Genomic DNA, 26823 nt, shown 5'->3' with positions numbered 1-26823 from the left:
GCAAACAGCTGGGCAGTTGTGGACAGAATTAATTGCTGATATACACTGGCTGTGTTTTTCTTCTCTTGTCATTTCCTTTGCAGCTGTGAAAGGCAAGTTTTTTAGGCTTTGAAAACATCGCAGACCTTCTCAGTGGTAGTGATGTAACAGCACTGAAAATATATATGCAGATTAGGATTTGCATACAAAATAAAAGCCCTCCTAAACTGTAACAACCAGCAATGTTGACCTTGATATTCAAATTCTAAGTGCACCTTCCAAAAGTAATTTCTGACTTTGAATTTCTAGCTTGAAATTTGGGGAGGTTTGTATTTCTGAACGCAATAGTCATTGTTTTCTGAAAACAGGAGTCTGAAGTTGAGTGTTGAAAGCAAGCTGTTAAGAAAATGGTTGTCTTCCATCTACAGTCTTGGAGCTATTATACAAAATGGACTGAGGCTGCTTTAGCCAAATGTGGAACAGCCAAGTTGCTGAAAGTCATGTTCCAGGCCAGCAGTTATGGGAAATTTATCACAGGGTTGGAAAATACATATGTTATCAACAGGGCTGCCTGTCTGCCTCGAGGCTTCACCCAGCCCATAACAATGCAAAAACAAACCGCCCATCACAAATCAAAAAATGCTGTCAAAAGTAGGTTCTGAGCAGTAATGCTGTCAGAAGCTGCGGCTTGTTGGATTTAGTTGTAAAATCAGTGGAAAAATGTGTGGTACCTATTGTTGAAGATAATATTTTGTGAGCTTCCACCCTGTGAGTCCCGTAGATACTTTTTTTTGCCTTGTTTATTAAACTGTTTTAAATGTGCTTTTGTTTTACAGAATTGTTAGGCCTCCCCTTCCAGCAGGCTTATGCTGCCATGCGGTTTACTCAGGGGAAGATCTATAAGCTCTTTTGCCAAAATAATTACAACTCTCCTAGGTATTTCACTAGTACACAGTATTTGCATGATGTATATTTATAAATAGTCTTATACACAGAATGGATTCTTTAAACAAATGCTAGAAAAAGGTTTTGTTGTTTTAAGGCCTGGTCCTAATAACTAAATAAATGAAGTTGTACAAATATGCTGAAAATGTCCCCACCAGCTTGTGTTGTGCAGTGCCTTGTTACCACAATACAAATATTTCAAAGGTCCCACTGAAACCAAGGCCATTATTTGTGGTAAATACTGTGCAGGGTGAGGAAGGGTTGACAGACCAAAATCTTAATAAATAAATAAAAATTACACAACTCTTGAAAGGAGCCAGACTTTCAGCCACAGCACCCACATCAGCCAAACTCTTGCAGAGACTGCTGCAGAGATCTGTGGGACTGTACTTGCAGCCAGTACCAAGTAGTGCATCCTAGTTTTTCAGCCTTCCATGCAAGGGATATCCGCTGCGACCTTGTGTCTGTCACAGCTAATAGCACACCAGGGGACACCAAACCAAGTCTGGCTCACGTGGTGTGCAGGAAGTTCAGCTGTAGTAATTCAATTGTAAATCTGAGCCAGAGAGTCACTATATTTGAATTGTGGCTGTTACTTCAAAGAATGAAGACTTCCCCTTTGAAAGCCTTCTAGTTTTTATAGCTATATAAAAGTTACCTGTTACATAAGTCGTATGTTATACGTATGCATATATGTCTGTATTTATATGTTTTGATAAAACATATATGTATTATATGCATTGATAAATATGCATGTATCATAGGCACCCTGTCCCATATCTGTCGTATGAAGTACTTTTTTGGCAGGTAACAAACAGAAGTTATGGAAACAATTAAAATTCCTGTGCAACGCTGGAATACTTATTTGTTTGGAAGAGTGGGTGGTGTTATAGGGAGGGGGAAAAAGGCAGATATGTGCTTCAAAACCAAAACGTAAAAGCATTCTGGAGTGGTTTTGCCAGAAGGTCTTTTTGTCTATTTGTGTTTTGACAGAAAGGTCTGAGTATCAGGAATACAGTTCTGGGGTTTGTACTCTGGTGTATCTTATTAGTAAATATTTAAGAAATTATAGAGCTGCAGTTGCCAGTAACCAACTGTATTCATTTCAAAGCACTAAACAGTGTATGAGAACAGTGCTCTTAACTGCCCTGCATTGCAAGAAGTTGTTAAAATATAGAAACTGGTTGTTCTCTGCTCTGCCTTCACTTTAATCCAGTGCCTGTCTGACTGAGAGATTAAGAGAGACAAAAAACCCAGCCAGTTTTAAGGAACTTATATAGTAGCAGGGCAATTTAATTTCATCCAGCAGTGAATATCTTGATCCAGAGTCTGCACTGTGTTTTCTTCTGGGTTGCGTGACAGGTTGGTGGCATGATTTGCTTTGCAAACCTGTAAATGAGTTCATGTTTGTGAATCTTTCAGCTGTGGTTTCTTCCTCCACCCTTTTCTCATGAATAAACTTGAAAAATATTTAGGACAAGATTTCTCTGGACTCACCACATCTGATGATATCTTTTTCAACTGTGGTCTTTGTATATGTGTACTTCTGAAACAATTGGGAGGTGTGGTGCAATGTGCTTCCTTGGAGGGAGGAAAGATTACTAATCTGTTAGTAAAGATTACTAATTCTGTGAGAAGAGTCAACCACACAAAATGCTGAAACTAACATTGCAGCTGGGAGGAGTCTGTGGCTTTAGTTCTAAACTCCCTTTGGGTTTTGCCAGTGACTTGGAGCAGAGAAGTGTTTGGTCAGTTATGGTGAAACACCAAAAAGATTTTAATCTTCTTGACAACTACATATATCAATATAGTAATAAGTTCAGTGTCCTAATCAACCACCTGACTTGCTACATGAAGAAACTGTATGCAATTAATAAATATTTCAGATTGTTCTGTATGTGACTTACAAGTCGTAGTTGACCAATGAAATACAGGATCTGGCAGTACTAAAGCTCGAGACATCGTTGAGCGAACTTTGTGTAAGAGTGGGTTCATTCAATAAAAAATAAAAGGAGCATTTAAAGAGCCTTTTATTCCTGTCATAAAGATGCTTTGTGCTATTGCAGTTGTGTATTTGACAGAAGGGTTGGGGATGGATGCTGCAGAAAATTGTCTTGTATTTTGAGTGTCTTCTGTTTGAGACCTGTGTGATTTCTGTCTTCAGGGTCATGACATGGCTGGTGAGTTACAATTTCTGTGTTTGAATGAAGTTTTCCGCTGTACTTAGTGTCTACATATCCATAAATCAGTTACTCCTTTAGCATTGCTTGTTCTGCATATTATGGGGTGGTTTGGGTTGTGGGTTTTTTTATGTGTGTTTTTTTTGTTTTTTTTTTAAGGAAATGTTATCTGATTTTGCTTCTTCTTAAGTCCAGAACGTGAGCCTTATTAGGACTGGGCTCAGAGTTTTGAGTATATGTTGGCAGCTAAATTGTGCACAACCACATGGGGCACAGGGCTGATTCTGCTGTGGTGCAGTACCGTGGTCCGCTGTAAGGACCTTTGAGGTTTTAATTTTAAGTCTGTGAAATAAAATAAATCAAATATGTTTGGTTTTGTTTTGTGGTTGAGTTTGGCTTTAGGGTTTTTTTGGTGGTGGTGGTGGTGTTGGTTTTGGTTGTTTTTTTTTTTAAAGCTGAGTACAAATAGGTATCTTGATTTAGTTTGTAAGATACATTTTAACACATGGTTCTAGAACGCAGCACATATTGGTTACACAGTTACACCAGTTGTTGCATGTTTTTCATCTCTGCTTATTGTGTCAAAATAGTTCAACTTCTGTGAGTATGGGTGATTAGCAGCAGACTAGATATTCTCCTGTATAAGTCGTTACAGTGTGATAGATAATGGAGAAGTCTATTCTCATTTAAGGCTATAGCAGAGTGCATAAGGCAGCCTTCATTAATGTATACTGTAATAGCATTGAATGTCTTGGATTATGTCAGAGAGATTCTTATGATAAACACGACCAACAATTTTTAAATTGTCTATAAAATTTAATTTTCTAATGTCCAAAACCACCCCACTCCCACCTTCCCCTCCACCACCCCTCCAAAAAAAAACCAAACAACCAAAAACCCCCAACAAAACAAGGCAAAGCACTCAAGTACTTTTAAAATACGTAAACTTATAAACTTGAACTGGGGAGAAAAGACAAAGAAAAAGCTTCTAACTTTCAGTAGATTAATCATACTTTCAACATCTAGAATTAAGGTTTTTCTTAAACACAGTTTTGAGATATGTAGTATTAATCCCAAAGCTTTGCGAGGGTGTGTAGAGCTTAGCCTAGGAGGCAGATCCTCAGTTCTGGCATTAGTTTTTTGCATTGTTTCCACATTCTGGCACTCCAGTTCATTTCCTCGCCTCACTGAGCACTGAAAGGGACATAAATTGACATAACTAGAATTTTGTGACTGGGGCAAGGGAAGCAGCCTGAAAGATAAACTTTAACCTGTCATCCTGTCAACAAATTTGCATTGTTACAGAAGTAAGAATTTATATACCATGGAGTCAAGAATAGTCTGTAGGGACAATGCATTAAGATAAAGAAAGTGCATATCTGAAGTTGTTTTTTTCATCCTAAAAATAGGATCTAAACTTCCTGCTACCTGATGTGCTGTTCCATAAAAAAAAATTTGGTTTTCCATTTTTTTGGCATAAAAAAGTTTTGAGTACTTTCGCTGACGTAAAGCAAGGAATTCCGTACTATGGCAAAAGTTGAACAGCTTAGTGGGAAAGTAATGAAAGAATTTGTCCTGTCAGTGTAGTTTTGGGACTGCTGACTTCTCTTAGCAACCTATACCGTCTTCAGCATGCCACAGTTCAGTTATGCAACCTTGGGAAACTTCTCTCCCACTGAATGCTCTCTTCCTTTATTAAGGCTAATGGGAGTCATGTGTTCATGTCAGTGGGAAAGCAGAGCCTTACAAATCTTTCTGGTAGATTTGGTGGAAACAGAGCTCACGTTCATTATTGCTGTGTTCTGGGCAGTTGGACGTCTCATTAGCGGGACGTTAGTGAACTTCGTTATTGGACAAGAGGATGTGGTGAAAATATAAAATAAGTGACTTCTCAATCTTATAACTTCCAATGTTGTTGGATTAACTTCTGCCTGTTGTACCCTTTCTCCCATCCCAGCACTTAAACATTGCTACCTGTAACGTGGTGGATGTGATGCTGGAGGTGCTTCAGCCCCACTGTCATAGTCTCTCTGCCCTGAGCCTGTGCTGTGGCTCCCATCTCCTTGGAAATTTACTGTAGCTCAGTAGCAACCATTAGGTTTTCAATCCTTCTGCAATTTAAGGCAGGGAGCAGACCGTAAACATCCATCAGGTAGGAGCCAGATTTTAGGCGTGAGAATGTCAGTGTAGTATCTCTATAGTGAGAGCCACATGCAGAGGGAGCAAACGTGGGTTTGCACAGATCTGCGGGAAGGGCCTGCGGGCGATGATAGCGAGAGCCACACCACTGCTTCCCTGAGCAGATGTTCCTGCAAACACCTCCTGCTAACAAAAACAAACCCACCATCTCCCCACCAAGTCGCAGGACAGGCTGGCCCTGATGTGATGCCGAACCCTTGGCCAACGGTGGGAATTCACTTGTACTCAGAAAACGCTGCCTCTCGTTTTATCTCGCCGAGGCAAGGGCAGAACAATGGGTTATTAGAGCATTGGAACAACGCAGGCTTTGAGTGACCCCCGTGTTACTGTGTTGGGCAGGCCAGGCTAAAAGAGGAGAGATTGGCTGCCTTCAGAGTTAATTTGGCAGCCAGTGTGTGGGGGCCTGGGCTGGTGGTGGGTGTGAGGTGAGGGTGACCATGAGAGAGCACAGAGGGCTTCCCCTCAGGGCTGCCTCTGGGAAAGGAGAGAAGTAAACATAGAAACAGAGAGCTGGCAGAGCTGAAAGCCTTTGGTTTGATTTTTCTTTTTGATACAAAATCTGTTTTCCTTCATTCTTCAGCTTTTATGACAGAACTGTTACATTGCTCATTTTTGTCACTGTGACTCCAAGGGGCTGGAAATGGCTGAATCGCAGGTGAATTGTCCGGTCACAAGCAGAAAGGTGGTGGCCTCCTCAGTTCTACACAGAATGGCACAAGCAGGCTGTTTCATCCATCCACAGACCTGATTTAGTCTTGAATGTAGCCTTTGCAGATGTCATCCTTCCTGAGACCGTGTGCATCTGTAAGTAATTAGATAAATTATGCCATTGATATCTCAGAAATTAGAGTCACAGAATCACAGAATAGTCTGAGTTGGAGGGGACCCACAAGGATCACTGAGTCTGACTCTTAGCCCTGTGAAGGACACCCTAGGAATCTCACCATGTTGTGTTGTCCAAGCACTTCTTGAATTCAATCAGGTTTGGTCCTGTGACCACTTCCCTGGGGAAGCTGTTCCAGTGCCCAACCACCATCTGGGTGAAGAACCTTTTTCTAATATCTAACATGCTGTACTAAGAATTTGTTTTTTCAGAGGAATAAGGGTGTAGGGGAATGTTTTAATCTATGAACAAGGTATGTTCCAGCTATGGGCCATTAGTCTTAAAGGTGCATTTTAATTAGAAGCACTCATATTTCAATGCTGGTAAAATATATAGAGCTGCAGAGTGGACATGCATTTTGAGGAAATTCAGAAGGGACACAATATTCAGATGTTTGCCAGTAGCTCCTGTTTTGTAAAGCAGAAACCAGTTTCTTAGTCCCTTAGCTTTCACTTGCACACATACCCTTAACAACAAATAAAGAAACCAGCCTCCTGATGACTCATCAGTCTGTCTTGGGTAGAATTTTCCTGCCTCTTGTGCTGAAGGAGGAGCCCATCCAGTAAGTTATTTGAAAGTCAATTGGTCTTAGAGAATTAACAAGGTGATGAAACTACCTTTATCTTCTGGACTGGTGTACCTGTCGTATGCTGAGTATGTACATTTTTTAAATGTGTTTTTCTCTAACACATAATAAGAATTGTGGCATCCCCTTCCTGGGTAGTTATCTACTCAATATGCAAATGTATTCCCCAATGTCCTGACTGGAAGCCTGCTGGAAGCCTCCCAGTCAGTCCTCACTGTGCAGTTCCTGGGTTGCATCTGACAGTCCAGAACCAGAGAGACTTTGCCATCAGTCTGATGGGGGCAGAACGGACTATCCATGAGGGAAGAAATAAAATGGGCTGTCCATGAGGGAAGAAATATTTAATAGTTATGATGTGCACCTTTTTTTAAATTTTTTTTTTCATGTCAGTTGAGGAAAAACAAGCGATGGCAGCAGCTGTGCCATGTGAGCGAGTGTGTCATGAGCCTGCTGGGCAAGGCATAGTGAAGGGCATTATTCCGCTGGGAGGTTGGCACTGGCCATGGCCCTCCAGAGTTGCCACAAAGGATTTTCTGTTCGACATCTAATGCAACAAGCACATTCATATGTTTGCAGAGGGTTTCCATGGAAACCATGTAAACTGTGATGCTAGCAGACAGAGCCAAAGGTTATACTATTGTAGAGGCCCTTTTGTGTTCTTTTTAAGTGTTTCAGAGCAGCTATATTTCTTAACTGATACTTTGAGCCTATGAAACAAATTGTTCAGATTTTTGGTTTAGTCTTTTTTCCCCCCTCCTTTCCCCCTCCCTGCCCTTGTCTAAGCTTTTGTCGTGGTTGTACTGAGGAGGCCAGATGAGCTGCAAGAACAACAATGAAAATGTGTTTTCCATTTTAGTTTTTTTTACATACGATCACTTGAATATCATTATTTGAACTGATTTATCTTTCTGTTAGTGATAATGGTGCAATCGGAAGTGGAAGAACAGGGCACATAAAAAAAATCAACCCATTCTGCCTCTACTAGTACAATTCTCAATTCTGTTGAGTGCTTTTATTCCTCAGGTAGAACTAACTCAGGTCATTGCTCGCTGGCACGTGGGGAATTTTGAATGCTTGTCTCCTCTTAGAAATATGAACCCATGCTATTTGTAGACACTAGTTTTAACACTGGCTAGCCTTTAGTATGCTTTGAGAGTTCATGCTGGTTTTAAATTTAAATTTCCAGGCATACCTATTGCTTTGTTCATGTTTCAGGAAGTACTCCCACCATGGGCACAAATGCTACTTATTAAGAAGAAAGAGAATTATTGACTCTTCTATAGCATTATCTGAGTTTCCATTTGACTGCCCATGTTTGCAAAATTGTGCTTGTTCACAATTTCAGCTTAATTTTCATGAGAGGTTATTTCAAATGGCTGATCTCATGTCTGGGCTTTGCTGCAGAGAGAGGTCCAGGTACCTGCTGCTTGTTCACCTGCTGCTCTATGAACCTGAGATCTTACCTGATCACACTATGCATATATTCATTCCTGCCACTTATCTTTTGAACCTATTGGTTACTTTGAGCCAAACTTGGTACAAAGGTAAAAACATAATTCATTTGTGCATTACAAAAGTTGATGTCTGGTTAGAAGACAAAGATGTAGGATTTCGATGCTGAGTTCAACAGAGGTACAAGTTGCTCATTCCATCTGATCATAGGGCAGTGACTAAAGAACAAGTCCAGGCTCAGTGTACATAATCAATTGAACTTGTAATCAAGTTTGCAGATTTGAGACAATTTAAATTCTCAGTTCTAAAGAAGTTTTCATGCTTTGCTGAAAAAAGTGCAACAACCTCTTAGGTGTGTAAGATATTCCCATCTAATACAGGCAAGTAACCTTGGCATTAATTGTGTTTCTGAGCTTGTGAAAGTGCTGTCTCAATTATACAAAGCAGCACTTAGTAATTACTTTTTGTGGATATCCCACACAAGGATGAAACAGCCAACTTGGAGCACCTGCTGTTGTGGGCAATAGTTTCTAATACAGAATGAAAAGGTGGAATGTGCTGTTAGCTCAGCATACTGCTGACTTACTTTTGGACAGCTAGGCATGCCCATGACCTGCTGCACCATGCCAGGAGGGGCCAGGAAGGGATGGATTTGTTTGTTTACTTATTTCTTATGTTTTGTTATTTAGATATCAGATGTGTAATTAATAAAAGCTTTGTATCCAGTGCCTCAGGAATGTGACAGATAAAAATAACTTCAAAAAAATAAACTGTCCATGTTAGTCTTGTAGAAACCACTATTCTTCTAGCCCAATATCACACAATTGCAAACAACACATTGAATATGACATGAAAATGAGCACAGGATAGATGTAATGAAAACCTTTCTTCAAGTTTCATATAGCATAATTGTATAATTGCACTCTGTGAGGGATGGGGGTTGTGTGCCAGGTAGGAGTGTTTTTCATTATGAATTCCAGTTTTCTAAATTTGAAGCCAGAAGTCTCAAGTCTGTTCATATAGCACAAAACTTCGTGTGCTTTTCATCACTTCATCCTGACTGCTTTGCAGCACAAACTCTGATCAGTTTTGAAAATTTATCACAGAGAGAGAACACAATACTGATGAGGCAGGCTGAAGTCAAAATTCCTTAGCAATTTGCCAGGCAATTAAAAAGAACAGAATGAAAAACCCTTAGCAACCCACAAATGGCATCTGACATGCTTGTTTCAATGCACACTGGAAGCATCACTCAATAACTGAGATTGGAAAAAATTTGAAATCCAGCTATCTCCTGCCCAAAATAATGCAATGAATTAGCAAGTTAGAGCAATGCATCTTGAAGGGAAAAAAAAATAAATCTAAATACTACCCAACTCTAAAAGCAGCACCCACTCCAACACTTCCAGAAACCTTTGAGATCAGACTCCTGAGACCAGATTAGTCCTGCAGATTCCTTTTTTCCTCTTTGGATTAAGAAGTGAGTTCCAAAAAAAGATGTGGTTCCTCCACATCCCCACTGTGGTTAATCCAGAGCTCCGGCTGCCCTGGGTCGGTGTCGTCCTCCACAACATTCCAGCACGTCTGTGAGAGCTCTCATGAATGAGCCTTTGGCAAGCATCTAATCACCTATTATTCAGCACTTTATTAATCAAGTTTTGTGGTATTTTTTGGCATGTTTTTGCATTAACATGGAGACCTTTAATGCTTTGAGCAATGTTAGGTTTTTACAGATGTTTAAAAAAAACCCCACAAAATGCCCAATACGTAAGTGAAAAAAATAACTGAAAGACCTAGAAGAGATGTTACTTACCTTCACTCCTCAAGCAGATGTGATCTGTCTAGCCTCAAACATTTTTTGTATCATCAGTAATTATGATATGAACTGAAATTTCGCTTACCCAGGATGGTTTCCATGACTTATTCAAATATTCAAAAATAAACATCACCATAGCTCAGAAAACAATGTAATTTTTACAGTTGTTAATTGATTTTTAAATTTGTTGCTTTTAAATCGTAATGTTATAGTTGAGAGAAAAATTTGCCCCCACATCTCTCTGCACTCAGGCTCTGAACTCCATCCCGTGGGTAACATGTCTGATACTTGCATTCAATATAAATATAAACAAGTTGGAATGCAAACAAACAAATAGGCTTGGTTTACAAATGAGCTTTGGAAATTCAAATAAAACAACTCTTATGTTTTTAGTTTTATCTAGGAGATGGATCCATCTAATGTATCTGTTGGCTTCAGAATATTCTTGGAATTACAAACAAAAAACAGTAGAAGTCGAAGAATTGCTAGGAAAGGACTTGAGGAAGAGTCCTTCCTGCTGCATTTGTGACCAATCAGAGGCTGTATGTGCCTTCAAAATTATAACTGAGGTCTTTGCAACTGGGATTCTGAGCCACTGGTGCTGCAGCTCATTCAAGTCCATGGTTTGAGGAGAAACCATGAACAAGCTTTTCTTCATTTGTGTGCCAATGCAGTAGTATAAAGTGTCTTCTGAAGCAGTCTCTGGTGGATGGTGTTTGTGCTGCCTTGACTGCCAGGAAGTTCTGTTCTCCTTTTTAGACACGAAAATACGCTTCACGAACTGCTTAGGACAAAAGAGAGGGTGAATCTCTGGGACAAGTGTTTAATGTCAGCTGGTTTTGCACTCTAGAAACAACCAACACAGATGCTTGCAAGTCCCCAGGATTTGACGTAGCATGCCAGGATTCATCCGTGGTCTGGTGATACCAGAGTTGTTCGCTGTAGAGTGTCCTTTATTTTATCCAAGTTTCCAGTGCTTATGAGTAACGATGGAGAAGATGAATTATGGGATAACAGTAGATAATTGCTTGCTTGCACTGGAAAATAATAGTAACCTAATTATGAAATATTTCTATATTCTGCTTTTGACTTTTAAAATACTACTCTTACTACTGTGCCTGATGCTGACTCACCCCCGCAGTGTGCGTCTTACCAAAGCTTTTGTTAGTAAATCTTCAGCTCTCATTCAGGGGTGTGCTGGCTACTGCTCTGGGCATGTCTGCTTCTGTGGTTAAGTCCAGAATAACCCTCTGCCTTCAGACAGGCTTGCTTGAGATTCAGTGAAGTAACTTTCCATTCCTGAAGGTGTAGGAGACCTTTGGCTCTCTAAGTTCAATTTACTTTTTGAGTACCATGAGCAAAAGGTGGCAGAGACAAGAAGCAGGTCAAATTCAGGCCAAGTCAGTGGAGATTGATGTACATAATTATATAGGTTAAACATTGAAAGCAAATGAAATTTTTTGTATTTACTAGTTAGGTAATTGGTTGGGCGTTTTTTTAAATTATTTTCCAGCAAACTGAAGACAATATTAGCCATGTGACTATACACAGAAAAAGTGTTTCTGCACCACCGTAAATCCTAGGGATTTCCCTGGGAAGGATAATTAAAGCAACATGCTTTGAACACAGCTGATAAAGTAGCTGCCTTTTGAACTTATGGTGAGGGCAGCCAGGCCTTTGTGGCCCTCCTCTGCTCCACACTTTCCCCTGCCCTTCTTGCCCAGATTATTTTTAACCCTGATCCCTTTGTGTAACCAGTGTAGACTCAAGCTTCCTGGAGAGGTGTGCTAGCACAGCTAGGGGGGAATAGTGTTTTGAGAGGTGGGGAGCTGAAACACGAGGGGCAGGATTGCCTTGAGTCAGCCAAGAAAACACAAAAAACTGTAGCATAAGGTGTGTTTAACTTAAGTCCTCTGAAGATAATAATTTTGTAGGTATTAGGGATGCCCCCATAACCTAAATCAAATTCTGCGTTTGTTAACTTTTTTCGTGTTATGTTTTAACATTCATGAACATTCGTATTTGTAAATGGACCAAGGAGGGAAAAAATTTTTCCATGTATTAAGGCAAAATTAAGTCTGATAATGCAGTAAAAAAGCAAGTCTTGAATAGGGTGACAGAAGACACTTCTCAGAATAATTTGGGTATAGTGATTTACAGTTTTTTGTCCCTTATGCCATCCCATGGCTGATAGAAGCTGTTAAAATCCTATCAGCAGAGCTTTCCCTCTACACCTCAATTTGAGCTTGCTTTTTGGAGCATTTACTAAAGTAAAGGTGTAGCTTTTTTCTCGAGTTGCCTAGGGTTTTTTTCATGCTTCTCATGGCAATGTGCCTCCTGCATAGTCAGGCCTGGACTTGGCTGGCATCAATCCCTAAAATTACTATTTTTAAATTCCAGTTAAAAACCTTAAGACAGCTATAACATTTCCACTAAGCCTCTTGTTCATATTTGAAATCAACATATGCGATTGTTGTTTTATCTAAAATATTCAGAGTTTTTGACTATAACTATCATAAATCAGCTTTCTTTAAATGCTGTTGTTTTCTGTTTAATGTGAGAATGACATATAAGTCAGTAAAATGTTAAAATTCCCTTTTTGAGAGGCTAGCCAATTTATTTTGACATGGTCAAGCTGATATTGGTGTATTAATGTGACTTGTGTTATTGCTCTTTATTTAAAATTTATGTCAGCATGATTCAGAGGTCCCGAGATGAACTGGGGGGAATCGTGCAGGGTGTGGTGCATAATGTAAATAAAGATACAATTTGTCCTGAAGACTTTATGATCGAAGACCTGGCACAATTTCATCTTTTCCCCAAGCCTCCAGTTACAAATATCCTACTGAGATTAGCTGTTGGCCAGGTTTCCCATTCCTCACTTACGAGTTACAGAGGGTGTTGAGCTGCAATTCTGTATGGTCAGTGCACAGTGGTGGTCTTAAATGGGGTCTACACAGAACCGTTGCTGGTGGTAAAGGTCAGGATTTGATGTGAAGAGAAAGGAATTCCAGGGGTTTGGGCTATAAAAAGGTTTGGCTGCGTGCTGCCATACACGAGATCGGTTGTTCGTGTAAATATTTGTGCAATCCAGCAGTTGCCCCATGTCGATCATCTGGTTTGCCCACCATCGCAGCCTCTGACCCTCCAGCAAAACGCAGGAGGCAGCTGCTTTGGCCATGACATTTCTCAGGATAATCAAACTGCCATAAATCACGAAGGCTTTTCATGTGCCTTGGCATCGATAAGTTTTCCCGGCTCTCTAAGGTCACACGTTGTACCAGTGACCGAGGAGGGCTCTTGAAGATTGCCAAGAGCAACCCTTATTACTCCAGGTAGTGCTTTCCAGGTTGGTATGAGTCAGTGAGATTTTAAGAAAAATATTTACATAAAAAACTTGCTTCTTCTACCCCATGACTGTGTAGATCTGCATAAAGAGTGTAATTGTCTCCCCTGCATCTGTGTAGTTCAGGGACACCCCAAGAAAAGAGTCACCAGAGGAAGCTGGAGGCTTTGCAAGAGAAATAAGAGTGTTGAAAATACAAAAGGTTTTGACTGCAATCAGCTTTTCCAGTTATGTGTTTTTTCTCACAGAGAAGTTCTTAGTTGATACTGTGGAGGAACCGAGGTTTCATCTTTTTCAAAGGTTCAGGGGGATTTTTCAGCCGTTGTCTGTGTGCGGGTTATGTGTTTGCGTACTTTCATGGCTTAATACGGATAAGTGCCACCAGAACGTAATCTTTTAATTTAGCTCTCTGTTGTCTACTGACTTGTGAAATATTTTTAGGTGACTTAAGCACAAGTGATTATGTAGATAAGCGGAGATCAGTCTTTAAGAATAAAAAAGTGCTTTTTAGTGTCTTAAAGTTGCGATATTTTAGAAAATACTGCCATACTTTTTCATTATCAATGTTCCAGGTATCTCTGAATCTAGATGAAATCAAAATACTGTCCTACCTTCTTATTCCCCTCTCATTTGTAATCTACTGAGTCCTCTTGGAGCATGAATAGGCACAGGGTCGTGAGAACCAAAAGTTGAAGCTTCTTTGATGCTGCAGCATTTGCATTTCATCGGAATTCTTGAAACCAAAAGGAAGAAGCAGTTATTCCTCATGAAAACTGATATATGTGTCTTATGTCTTAATTTCATTTTTTTTATTAAAATTGAAATACACATTAGGGATTAAAGCTCCCTGACTTTATTTTGAGGGGTTCCAACATAAATAAATAATCTTATTTCTGATCTGTAGGTGTAGTTTGCTTGTATCCCTTATTGATACTAGCTCTGCACTAGTTGGTGTCAGGAATGGGTAAATACAGGACATTAATTCCCAATAAGTTCTGAGATGACTGATGGATTCTTTGAAGTATGTCAATATTTGCTAATAATATTTGTTATTAGCAAATGGGTTTGACATGAGTGGGTAGATGGTGTTCTCTGTAAAAGAAGGATAACAAAGCAGGGTCAGCAAGAGCCAAAATACACTGCCAGTTTGGGAGAGCCCACCAGTTCTGCCCCATGGGTCAGCTCTGACATGGGCTGTGCTGATGGGAGCAGCTTGGGAGGGCCTGGGCCTTCCTGTGGTCCCATGGTGTTTATATTTGGATGCATAGTTTATTCCCTGTAGTGCCTAAGCTTCGAGGTGGCATTGGGAGAGGGCCACTGCTTGTATCTTCAGTTGGATTTGCCAAAAGAAACCACTTTCAGAGGAGACTTGGTTGAGTTCTTGCAGGTGGAACACTCCTGCTGCCTGTGAACTGGCTGAGGGAGGACCAGAGCAATGGTACTGCTGCCATCGCTGTGCTGGCTGGCTCCTCTGCCACAGGTCTTCTGCATTCAGAACAGTTTCAGAACACTTGCAACTTGAAAATCTGCAGCCGTTCATGCTGCTCTGGTCCTTACCAAATCCTCTGGAGCAGTGGAGGGGGTTTTCTGTGAATGGTAGATGAATTTTTATCCTGGAGCAAAGTCATAGTGAGATGAAAAATGTTAGAGGAGGGGAAGTAACTTCATTTCTATTGTTGTCATTCAGTGCATCTGTGCTTTGTGTGAGAGCAGCTTTTTGCATATGTTATAGGGAGAGGTTTTCTTTTCCCTGGCAGCTCCAATACGTCCTTAGCTTTCTGCTATGATGAGGACACGCTTCCCAAACAGCAGTCTTGCCTTTGGATAGAAGCATATTATTTAAGCTCAATGTTCAGATATTTTGAGTGATCTCATCCTCTGCATGAAATTTTAATTAATGCTCCTCTATGAAAATAGCTTAAACCAGGAGAAATTTACATTCTCATCATAGAACTAATTTTTTACTGTGCTTTTTCATGAATTTCAATATAACATCGAAGATGAGAGAAAAACAGAGGAAAAGTAGGTGTGAGGTAGGACTGACATGCTTTTCAAGTCTAGTGAGTACAGAAACTATTTTACAGTTTAATAATTTAATGTATTAGATGTTCTGGTGGTTTTATTCAATTGAAGGAGATGTGGTTTTTTTTTTTAATTGCCTTAGAAATAGTCTCTGTCCACACTGTTTCATAGGACCAGTCACCCTGTGTACCCAAGCAGAGGTGACAAATAAATATCAGCACTCCAAAGTGCAGCTTAATGTTGTTTCAAAATAAAGACATACACTTAGATGAGTAAATAAAATTTACATATGAGCAAAATATAAATCAGCTTCCAAACTGTTTCTGGTATATTTCAGTAAACCAGGTAGTTATTAAAAATAACAAATAAACAAAAGGAGGAAATAAAACTATCAAAGAGAAAAAATATCAATGAACAAGTTTAGGGAAAGGGACAAAACAAACCAATGTGATTTTTCTGGGTGACTAACATTCTTCTCTTAAAGTGAGGTTTTATTGGCACAATCTGTTGTGTCTCTTCAAAGTTACAGATTATTAGTTCTTACTTGCTTCTATCATACAGTTATAGAGAACTGGTATGGCAAACTGTGTCCAGCAGTACAGAGGATTTATAGTGAATTATCAGCATATGACACAAATCCCCCATTACCACTCTGACATTTCAGTGCTGGTTCAGCCACCCCTTCCTGCTGCGATGCAGGAGTCACCTGTGTGAATCATTTCACCAACTAACTCTGGATTCCTCCTCTGCTACTTCTCAGTAACCAGTTTGCTTGTGTGACGGGGTTTGTTCTGACTTTAATGTTCTCTGTACAGAACAGCATAATCTCAAAATGTTCTTACTGTCTGCACAACCTTAACAAGAAGAAAACATCTTGTGGAGTGCAGCAAGGAAGCCCTTACGCTGCTGACTGCTCAAGTGTCACACAGCGGTGGAAACAGCCTTCCCTTGGCACAAGAGGTTCCATAATAGGCAGGATGGACCCTGAAACTAGATTCTAGTGGCTGTGCTTTTGAAAGCAGTTTTGTCTTTTATCACACTGTCTCTTAGAAAAAGGGTAACTGTGTAACTCACTCATCAAGGGTTCTCTCCATCATGAAAAGCTCACGCAGCAGTGAAGGAATACTAAAATGTGAATGAATGAAGTAGTTTGGGGCTACAGGGTTAAGCAGGCAAGTTCACTTATGAGACTCAACACGTGCAAATAGCATTTAAGGCCATGTGGTAGAGCATACTGGATACATCAAACCATCACTCTAGGCTTGGGAGGTTTTTTCCCCCGCTGCTTGTGCTGCAAAATGTTGGCAGGCTGGCCTGCAAATGTGGAGGTGCAGACTGCACCTGCTACAGTCTGGGTGCATTATAAGGAGGCTTCTGTAAGGGGGAAAAAAAGGTCACATCTTCAGTTAGAGGTGTAGCCCTCATATTCTGGATGGTTTTCAGCAATTTCTTAGTTCTCACTTCTTGACAATAAGGAGTACCTGGCTCAGTTCCAGCTTATGCTGAGTAAAGTGTGAGTTGCACAGCTTGAATATTCATGTTGACTTTAACATGGCACTATAGAATTGGGCAAAAATAATCCTTTAGTTTTAACACAGTAACACAAAAACTGTGTTCAAATACGCACAAGTTCTTACTTCTTAGGAAAAATATATCTTACTGCCCTATAGTCTCTCTAATGTGGTGTCTGAAAAGAGATGAATAAAATCGTTAGCTTGCTCTGTTCAAAAGCAGAAGGACTTAAATATGCAGCGTTGAATTAGAATATTTGATTAGTAACTAGTTTGGGCTGTAGTATGACAAATTGTTTATGGCTGCATTGCTACTGGAAGAAGTGGTATTAGACACCTCTGTATCATCATTATCTTTGTTTCAGAACAAACATTTGTGTAGATATGCAATTAGCTGGCAGGGGAACTGTTACAGCTGAAAAATAAAAGCACTTTAAAAAAATAAAAAAAAACCAGACCAAAAAGCAAAAAACCTCTGCAACTCAGCCATAGAGTAGTTTTTCCTACCCATTCCACCATCTGACCTTGGAAGCTTTTGCTGGCATGAATATGAAGATGTGATAAAGGGAGAAAGATGGAATGGCTGGGGAGGTTGGGAGAAGGTGCGACGACTATTTTTTTTTTTTAATGCAAATACTATGTTGTGTCAATTCAAGGGTGTAGTTTGGCTTGAGTGCCAGCATGCAGAATCACTGTGTAGTAGTAAGATCAGTTAATATAATTTTGAACAAATGCTACCTATCTATTTATTTTCAGTTCCACAAATTGCATTTAGAAAATGCTAATGTCTGAACAGTGTATAAAGTAAGATGTATAAATGAAACTCAAACCCATTGTAACATAAATAAAAGAAAAAGATTTTAAAAAAAAATCTGTCAGCTCCTTGTCAGATATTTATAGTATTTGATGTCCTGATCAGGAGACTAAAAAAATTAATTACATTTTTTGCCCTGAAAGAGATTCAATTCTATGTCATTACTAAGATTTATGTGAGGAAGGATGAATAGTTGACTTTCTAATGCAAGAAAATAGCACTGGTGGTGCTTTTCTCGGTCCATATTCTCCTGCATATTTCCCTGTCCCTGTTAAGCATTCCCTCATATTCCTTAAGTGTGTGTGTTTCTGCCAGCTTACTTACGCAGCTGGAGGTGTTCTCTAAAGCCAAGTCTTTGATTCAGACTGGAACCTGCCTGTTTCATAGGGAGGCTGGAACTGAGATCAAGAGACACCCAGTTTGCTTCCAACAAGTCTCCTGGCAGACAAGATACTGGAGGGTGGGGGGAAGAAAGAGCAGACTGTTCCTTAAAAACAAGCAGACGAGAAATAGCGAGAGCAGAATAGCACAACGTGCTCCTTAAAAAGGAGCTGCTCACATGCAGTGTAGTCTCGCTCGAGTGCTCAGACCTGAGATCGGTCGCTCCGGTTAATGATGCAGCGCACACACTGCAGGTTTGCAGGGCTGGAAACTCTCAATAAGATGGATTGTACTGCATAGAGAAAATGGAGATGTCTGAAACCAGCCATAAAAAATCAGCATAAAAGGTAGGTTAATGTTCCGTTGCTAGGTGATGTAATGATTTGGTCCCTTTTCTGTTACTCTGTCTTGTGGTGGTATTTATTTTTATATACATTCAGTACATTATGAAAGATATAAATACATCAAGTCGGTTCTTTCTGGGGAGTTCTTTGGCAAGATAAATTTTCCTTGCATTTGGTCTCTTGCACTTTTTTTCTTTAGTACTTCTTGTTTCTCTGACCTCATTATTATCTTCTTTTTTTCTGTGATTTGACATTCAAAATAGTTATTTGCAACAAAAGCAGCACAGCATGTTACTTAGATTATACAAAGTGTCAGATAGGGATGCTCAGGATGTAATGTTGCAACCTAAAATCAACAGTTCCAAGTTCCTGGAATAAATTGGAAGCTTTTGTTAAATAGAACTTACTCCTAAGTGGAGAGATACACAGTTTCCTGATGGGGTGGGAGGGGGAATGTTCTACTTTCTCTCTAGCCCAGTTACGAGTATAAAATACAGAACAGGATATGGAGGCCAAACCCATGAGCTATATAAGGCATCAAAGCACGGGAGGACACGACCTGTTTTCTTTTGTATCAGAATTGAGTTCAGCATGAACCAGGAGGGCAGAATTAGAAGGGGGAAGCAGAGTTAGATTAACAAGTTACTTTGTAGCAAGAGCTTGTGAGCTTCTTCCTTTCACAGGTCCCTAAAAGTATTTTCAGAAGACGTGAAGATTCTGTGTAAAAAAAATTTATCCCTGCTGACTTGCTCTTCTTAGTTTCTCTTGTCCCCTTTGGAGCAGTTGAACCATGGGTGGGGAACTTGCTCTTCCATATGCTTTGAATCTCTTTTTAGCATGTCAGCATGTGCATGTTAGGCCAAAATGTGGGCTTAAATTGTGTCTCAGCTGAGCGAGAGTGGTGTCTCTCACCAGGATAGAATCAGATCCTAGTTTGTTTGATTTCTCTGTGTTTGTCCTTTCTGACCTGTCTAGATAAAGTGTCATGTTGCTATAGGGTCTGTCATTTCTACTTGTGCCCCCCAGTCCTTGGAACCACTCTTGAGCATACAGAAGAAACATTAGCTAGTACTGCTTAGGAAGGTGGGACCTCATAAACACATCATTGGAAGGGGTGAAAGCTAAAAGCAGCCTTGCAGCAAAGCTGATTTTATTTCTAGGCAAAAGTATCTTGCAAAAAAAAAAAAAAAAAAAAAAAGAAATGGGGAGGGGGAGAGGATCCTCTATCACCATTCATAGATTTTGGGATCTGGGTTTTCTGCAAATACTTACTTTTATGTCATTGCCAGTTCTGTGCTGAGAAGGGGAGGTACTGATTTTTTGATCCCCAAAAACCAATCACATTTTTAACAAATGTCTTCTTTCTTAAAAAGAAATCAGTGGATGATGCAAATAAATAATAAAAGAATGGCTGATTTGTTTAAAAAATTTCCTGGATACAGAAGGGGTTATATGAGAGTCAGCCTGGGCCCAACAGAGCAGGCATTGAACCAGACCTAATAAGAACAACTGGACCCAATACCCATATTATGTTCAGTAATGGAGGGGGGGTTGTAGTACAAGGACTTTAATGTTATAATCTTAATGGCTAGAGGTAACAAACCAGGCTGAAAGGAAAGAGGAAAAAATAAAGTCCAAAGCAATTAGAAAAATCTCTTTTGTGGATTTTAGGTTTTGCTAGCCACATTTGTGTCATTTTTACAGATGAATGGGCTTTTCTGTCACTGTAAGAGTGAATTGTAAAGTAACGGACTTGAACTAATTATGCCCTGTAAACCTATAATAATAACAATAAGCTTGTTTTGAAGTTCAGACATGCGTGTAGTTGATCCAGTCAACTGAGTGGATCAGCAGCTGAGCAAGTCTGCTACTTGGGGGTAACGGGACTCAGGAGCATTTTAGGAAAAAAAACAATCAGATAAGACGACTCTTGGGAAGGAAGAAAAGAGCAGGAGTCACAGCTAGTCACCAATTCAAGCAAGATTTTTGCAATCTGCATTTCTAGACTGCTTTCAGTTACCTGCAGGTGCTGGAAAGTGTCTGTTCTGGCTCAGATGGAGGTTCATAGCCCAGCGGAAATGGAGAACAGTGTAGAATGACGAGTCTGGTCCCAAGCTCTTCAACCTTGTGGCATTTGGCAAGAGAGCTCACGGTCTTGTGTTTTCTCCTGATGCTTTTTTTCTTTCTCATCTTAAACCTCATCACTTTGAGTGGGGGGAGAAAGAAGGAGGTACACTGAGGTTAGAGGAGTGGAGACCTAATACATGGTTACATTTATAAGGTATCTTTCTTAAGCTGAGCAGTGATCATAGTCCCAGGCACTAACCCAGGAGGCTTATCCTTCTGCTTCAGCGCTCCCACTTGGGAAAGGCAATAGTTAATTCTTTAGAAAAACTTAAGCTCCTTTTATACCTCTACTAGATTTTTCCCAAACCCTCACTTCCTTGAAGCAAGCCCCTTGTTTTCTCCCCAGCATCCCCAAACTGATCACACATACCAGGCTTCCCGGCGGTCAGTCAGCAAATGCTGAGTGAACTCGTGTTGCACCCGAGCACCAAATGAAAAACTCACCAATGTGTTTCCACAGCCTCTGGAATGAAGCCATCAGAGTTCATGGAGCTTGTCTGCAGGATGTGAATTATACATCCCAGAACGTGGTATGTTCATCCAGCATGCCAGGTACCTCTTGGGAGCTATGTGTGTGCAGCTGGATAACATTGCATCCCAGATCACATGTGTGTGTCTCTCTCAAAAACAAAACAAAAAAAGAGGGCAGAAAGAGCAAAATCAACTACAACCTGTAGAAACTGTTGTATTTCATCTGAATCCAAAATTTACAAGAAAATTGTAGATGTGGTTGTCTTGGCTCTTAGCTGCTAATGCTTTCCCAGCTCCATAGGTGGTATCTGTCTTGTTTTCTGTCTGGGGTTTCATACTTGGTTGCAGGGCTGCAGTGACCCAGGATTTCATCCTTGTACTCTCCCTTGCGTTGTGTCAGCAAAGCCGTTTGGGAATCAGTGTGGGAAACTGGCTGAAAACCAATTTGCATCCTCCTGCCAGCCTCGTTCCTGGTGTGGCTGTGCAGCAGAGGGTGCAGCACAAGGACCGACAGGACTTGCTGCAGGCAGGAGGAGGGCTTGGGCTGCTGGAGCTGGTTTCGACAGGGCTTCCCAGTGTTTCATCTGTAAAATACATGAGGTTATAGTTGAAGCAGTTCAGATGCTCCACTGTTTGCAGAATACCCCAAACAGTGTTTGCAGTGACCCTAATGAGGGATGGGTGAACTGTGCCACAGAGCAAGGACACTTTAAACCACTGATACCATAATGTCAAACCACACTGTTTAATACTTTGGCTTTTTTCCTCTGAAGATGTGAATTATCTACATACCAAATATATTTGCATGCAGATATTTTTGTATTACATATATTATTGAATGTAGATATTTGCATGTTAAAATGTGCATTTTCATAACGCACTGTTTCTTCCTTCAAATCTTGCTTCTCTTTGTTCCTCAAACCTGAGAAAGCATCCCTCTTCAGTAGCCTTTTGAGGAATCGTGTTCCTAAGTGTGCTTCTGAGCCTTATTCTTCGTATGAAAATACAGGTGTCTTCTCCTTTGCTTTTGATCCAGTTCTGTTTGTGTTTAAAAATGCTTATCAGGTTTTTTAATGAGATTTTGAGCCTTCTATCAAGACATGAAAGTTTTTGGGGTGTTTTTTTTTCTTAAGGTGATGAGCTTCAGTGAGAATGTTTGCATACAATTGCTCACAAAAGGAGAAAAACTAAAACTCAGGTATTTGCCATGGATGTAACCTCAATCCTGTGTAACCCAAGATATAACCTTCTCTGCAGTTGTCTCCAAGTGTCTCCTGAAAGTACGGACACCAGCTGGAGCTCTGCAGAAATTTCCTGGTGGTCTTTGAGTGGCCTGATGCCTTGTCTTGAAGCTGCAGTTATGAGATGCTTTGGAAATGCTGTAATTGAGGAATGTCTTCCTTCAAGTTGGGAGATGAGCTCTTAGCAGATATTAAACAGAGGCCTTGTTTTCTGGGTGTGTTTGCTTGAACAGCTCAGGAAGGAGAACTATATAAAAACCTTGGGGGGTGATAAGTGCGGTCTAAAATGATACAGGAATGTTTGTCATAAAATATATAATGGTCATTTCAAATTTGATTCTTAATTGTGTTCTGTTAGGGTTTCATTTTAAACTTGAATAGAGATGGTTATGCACTATCAGAAAACTTATTAATGGGTTTTAAACACTTTTCTAGGATTTTTCCATAGTTTTCTGATTATGACTGTTGTTCACATGTTCTCCTTTCATTTCAGGTGGTGTTCTGCGGACACGAAAAAGAGCATTAGTTGTGTCCAGACTTCAAAGTTATATGCAATTTCCTGCTTTGAATTGTTAACCATTCTTCCCTCTTTTTCATGTTTCAGGTGAAACCTGCCCTCTGCACTGCTGAAGCATGAGTACTGATGCCAGTCAGGTGGTGGTCACTACTCCTCCCCCGGCCACGATGCCTCACAAAGAGCGGTACTTTGATCGCATCAATGAGAACGACCCAGAGTATCTCCGGGAGAGAAACATGTCTCCTGACCTGAGACAGGACTTCAACATGATGGAGCAAAGGAAGAGAGTCACTCAGATACTGCAGAGCCCTGTGAGTGCCATTAAGGGGGAATAAAAAGGAAAGGGTGTTATTTTTGGAGACTTAGAAAAAGAAATCTGTGTCACAGCTAGATAGAATATCTCTGGACCATCTCCTAAGAAGAATCACGAAAGAGATTATCCAGCATTTTGTTTGCATAGTGTTTTGTCTGTGAACAAGCACCCTTTATTGTGTTGTTTTTTCTCCGGGTGCTCTTATGTTCTTATGCTCCATTGCAGTATTACAAAAAGATGTGGCTGGCTGCAGGGTACTTAATTAGAACTTAGGGGCAGGGAAGAGAGTGAAGGAATCATCGGTCAAATAGAAATAAATTAGGGCATTACTTGGTTTCTGCATTCTGGGTTTGAATATTAACCTAACCTTTGCATCAAGAATGCTTTAATTAACATCTATGATTGGGTTAAGTTTATTTAAAAGGTAGACTGTGTGTTCCTTTTATGTCCTTGGGGGTAATCATACCTGTACTCGGCCATATTGCCACTCATCTATTGGTTGTGTAAGTTCGATACTTGTGCAGGCTACATATAATTCTATTACATCTATTGAGCCACACTCATAGTAGCTTTAATTTATATTTTAATGCCTGTATTCTTTGGGGTTAACTCAATGAATACACTGGAGAGTAATACTGTTGCCTTAAGTATTTTGAAGCCAAAGGGAGCAAGCAAGGCCTGTGCGAGGGTGAGCCCTGTGGGGGTGTTGAGTAATGAGAATAATGGGAACTGAGAAGGGGTTAAGTAGCTTTACAGATCCTTCTCTCTTCAGTTCCTCTGTAAGTTGGGGTGCTGCTTCTGTAACTTTTTTTGAAGCTTTTCCATATGTAATAAGATTGCAAACAGCTGTTAGTAATCACTCTATTATAGTCATCCATGAATAACAGGATTGTTTGCTAAAGTGTTGTCCTGGAGTGTCTCTTGGATCTGTGTGTTGCTTTGAGTATAATGTGAACCTGTTGACTAAGGAATTTATTATTTTTCAAGTCAATTTGTGCAAGCTTGGGTTTGCAACCAGGCTCTTTTATAAAGCAAATATTCTAAGGAGGTATTGCATAATGCTTAAATCATGATAATTTTATGTTAAACACTCAGTTGTAAAATGTGATCAGAATCTCCCCCTTCCTATTAAAATATTCACATAATGAATAGCCAGGACTCACAGCAAAGACTAAATCTTTAGCCTAAGAGGTAAAAATAAGTTAGAGAGATCTTGTTTGTGTTTGTATGTGTGTTGTTTTTCGGTCCTTTTGATGGCAGTATTGAATCTGATGAGCGTAACTATTTCATTAGTATTTTGGGGGCACCTTTTGCCAAGTCTGCCAGATGTAATTAATGTCCCTTTGCTGCAGCCTCTGTGGTGTTTTTTTCAATACATGTAGTGTCAGCGTGCAGATTTTAGGAAGGGGTATGAAGAGGGGCAACCCCTGAGTTTAGGTAACTGTTTTAATAGGAGGTTGAGGGACAAAGAGCTGCTGGCTGCTGTTAGTGTCCTGCTGCAAGAGAAGCTGAGCCCAGCACTTTTTGGAAAGTGTCTGTTTGGAGCTGCCAGTAAGTTGCAAGTTTTTGTTGTGTAAGGGAGCAGTTGTCCAAATAAGCCAGGGGCCTGCTGCCTGCTTGGCTCAGGGAAAAACAGGAACGTGGGAGCTGAGTGTGTGATCAGGCACGAAGAGGAGTCGTCTGAGCTGCAATTTCCCCTCGAGTATCTCCTTTTATTCTCCCTTGATATAGAAAATTTAGACGAACCCTGCTGTGATTTCTTGTGTGAGGAAATAAAAGCATTTTTCTACAGAATCTGTGACCAAATGTCCATCAAGCAAGTTGCACAACTGATTTTCTGATTTTAGGATGGAAGGGGCAGTATTTCTTCCGCATTCCCGCTGCCATAGACCATACTGTTCTTGAGACTCAGGACTGAAAATAATTACCTCGATCTCCTGAATTTAAAATTCATCACAAAATGTCCAGAAAGTATTTTTCCTGTTATCAGTCTGTGTAACACAGGTTCAGGATTGATTGATGAGTATTGTACTTAGTGTTTTTGTTCTATAGCTGCAGAATTACATTGCATTAGACATTTTCATAGAACTGTGTTGCTTTTCTGGATTATTCCAGTTGACAAGGAGGATATAATTTGAAGGTGTTTAGAAGAAGAGGAAGAGAGGTTGTCAGAAACATTTTAAAAAGAGCTTGCTTGATGGTAAATCTTCACCCAGTCTTAGATATATGCACTCATATCTGCACCAAGTCTTGATATATGGATTCAGATCAGAGAAATAGTCATTGACTCATATTCTGGCAAGTATTAGTAAATATGAGGTGTATGTAGCAAAGATAGTAACTGTCTTAAAAATACACAAGCATGTATGGACTTGAGGTGAGCTTTGAACATGCTCTTTCTCCGAGCAAAGGTGCAAAACTGAAGGGTTAATCACTGTCATATAGCAGGAAGTTTAGGTATTGATTTAATCTGGTTTTATTAACAAGCTTTTTTCTTTCTTTCAAGTAGGAAAATCTAAATCCTGTAGAAAGAAAATAAATTAGAGAATATATTTCAGGAACCACAGTATATTTTGTTCAGTGCATGTTATTGCAAGGGCTACAGCCCTAACCAGACATCTTGAGACATCAAACTGCTGCATCTCTCTGATGTGCTGTTTGGTCACATACTAGTGTGCAGTCTGACTACTCCTCTCTGATGTGCAATTTCCCTTTCCTGAATTAAATAATTTAAAAGCTACTGAAAAGCTATTTCCATTACCTCTGATGTTTGCTAATGTCTCAGATTCTGTTCATAATAAGCCTTAAACAAATCATAGGAGTTTTATGACCGTTGCCCACAGAGAATGTCCTGACATTATCAGTGAGTTCTCAGGCGTGTTTGCCTAATATTGCATGTAGCCCATGAACATCTGACAGCCTGGAGAATCTGATAGCACTCACATGTTTGCTGTTCTGTGTCTGTTAGAAAGGTGGAAAGAAATTAATATCAGCTGGGTCTGAGCAGCCTGAAAGCATCCAGAGATACTGCTGGCCAATCTTTGGGATAAAGCCATTTAGGTTTATTTTAGCAATGTCTTCAGTTTGAGGAGGTTCAGGTAGTGTGTTGTTATTTTTAAAGGAAAGGTACTGCATTTCTTCAGTGGACTGATTTTATTGCTTATTGGGTCTGAGGTACTTGCTCTATAATATATCCAAAATTTGAAAAGATGGGTTGGTTGTTTTGGTTTTTTTAAAATATTTTCCAACTTAACTTAGTTTAAAACAGTTTTGTCTGTATGCTAAACAGTCATATGTTGCTTGTTATACAGATTAACTATGTCTTTCAAAGAGTAAACGTGTATTTGCTGCACCATCAGACCCCTTATTTCAGTTATGGTATTCAAGTCCTTCTGGCCTTCATTTCCTTCTAGCATTTCTCTGGTGCCCTCACCATAGCAACCAGAAACTCTTAAAAGACAAAGACTATCAAAAAAAAAAAAAAGGGAAAGGCAATGGTTGTGCAGTCATGGTGTGTGTGAAGACTGAACAATCTGTTCAGCGTTGAGGAGCTGAATGAACATAGAGAAGGGAGAAAATCCCCACAGCCCTCCCAGAGCCAGGGAAGGTGATGTGTGTTTCTGCAGGCAGGTGGCAGTGCCACGCTGCTTCCAGTGCAGTGACACCCTGTGAAACAACTCTCTCACCGGCAGGAAA

General features: G+C 40.1%; 1 protein-coding gene across 5 annotated transcripts in view; it reads left to right on the top strand.

Annotated features, from left to right (window-relative positions):
• ADD3 (adducin 3) overlaps window positions 1-26823 on the top strand; it is a 64904-nt gene that overhangs the window by 14208 nt on the left and 23873 nt on the right. For 3 of the 5 annotated variants that reach the window (XM_027692119.1, XM_027692115.1, XM_027692118.1), the window contains exon 2: window positions 22902-23125. In XM_027692119.1, coding sequence (XP_027547920.1) covers window positions 22931-23125 — 195 coding nt within the window. In that variant the 5' untranslated portion in view covers window positions 22902-22930. Of the gene's footprint in view, window positions 1-3011; window positions 3105-18145; window positions 18462-22901; window positions 23126-26823 lie in introns of those variants that run through there. The other 2 variants (XM_027692117.1, XM_027692116.1) reach the window with 2 other exon arrangements.

This window comes from Neopelma chrysocephalum, unplaced genomic scaffold (genome assembly GCF_003984885.1).
Source record: "Neopelma chrysocephalum unplaced genomic scaffold, ASM398488v2 Primary Assembly neopelma1_85, whole genome shotgun sequence".
Taxonomy (NCBI): domain Eukaryota; kingdom Metazoa; phylum Chordata; class Aves; order Passeriformes; family Pipridae; genus Neopelma; species Neopelma chrysocephalum.
The sequence above is the reverse complement of the archived record's forward strand: the minus strand, read 5'-3'. Positions and strand labels throughout refer to the sequence as shown.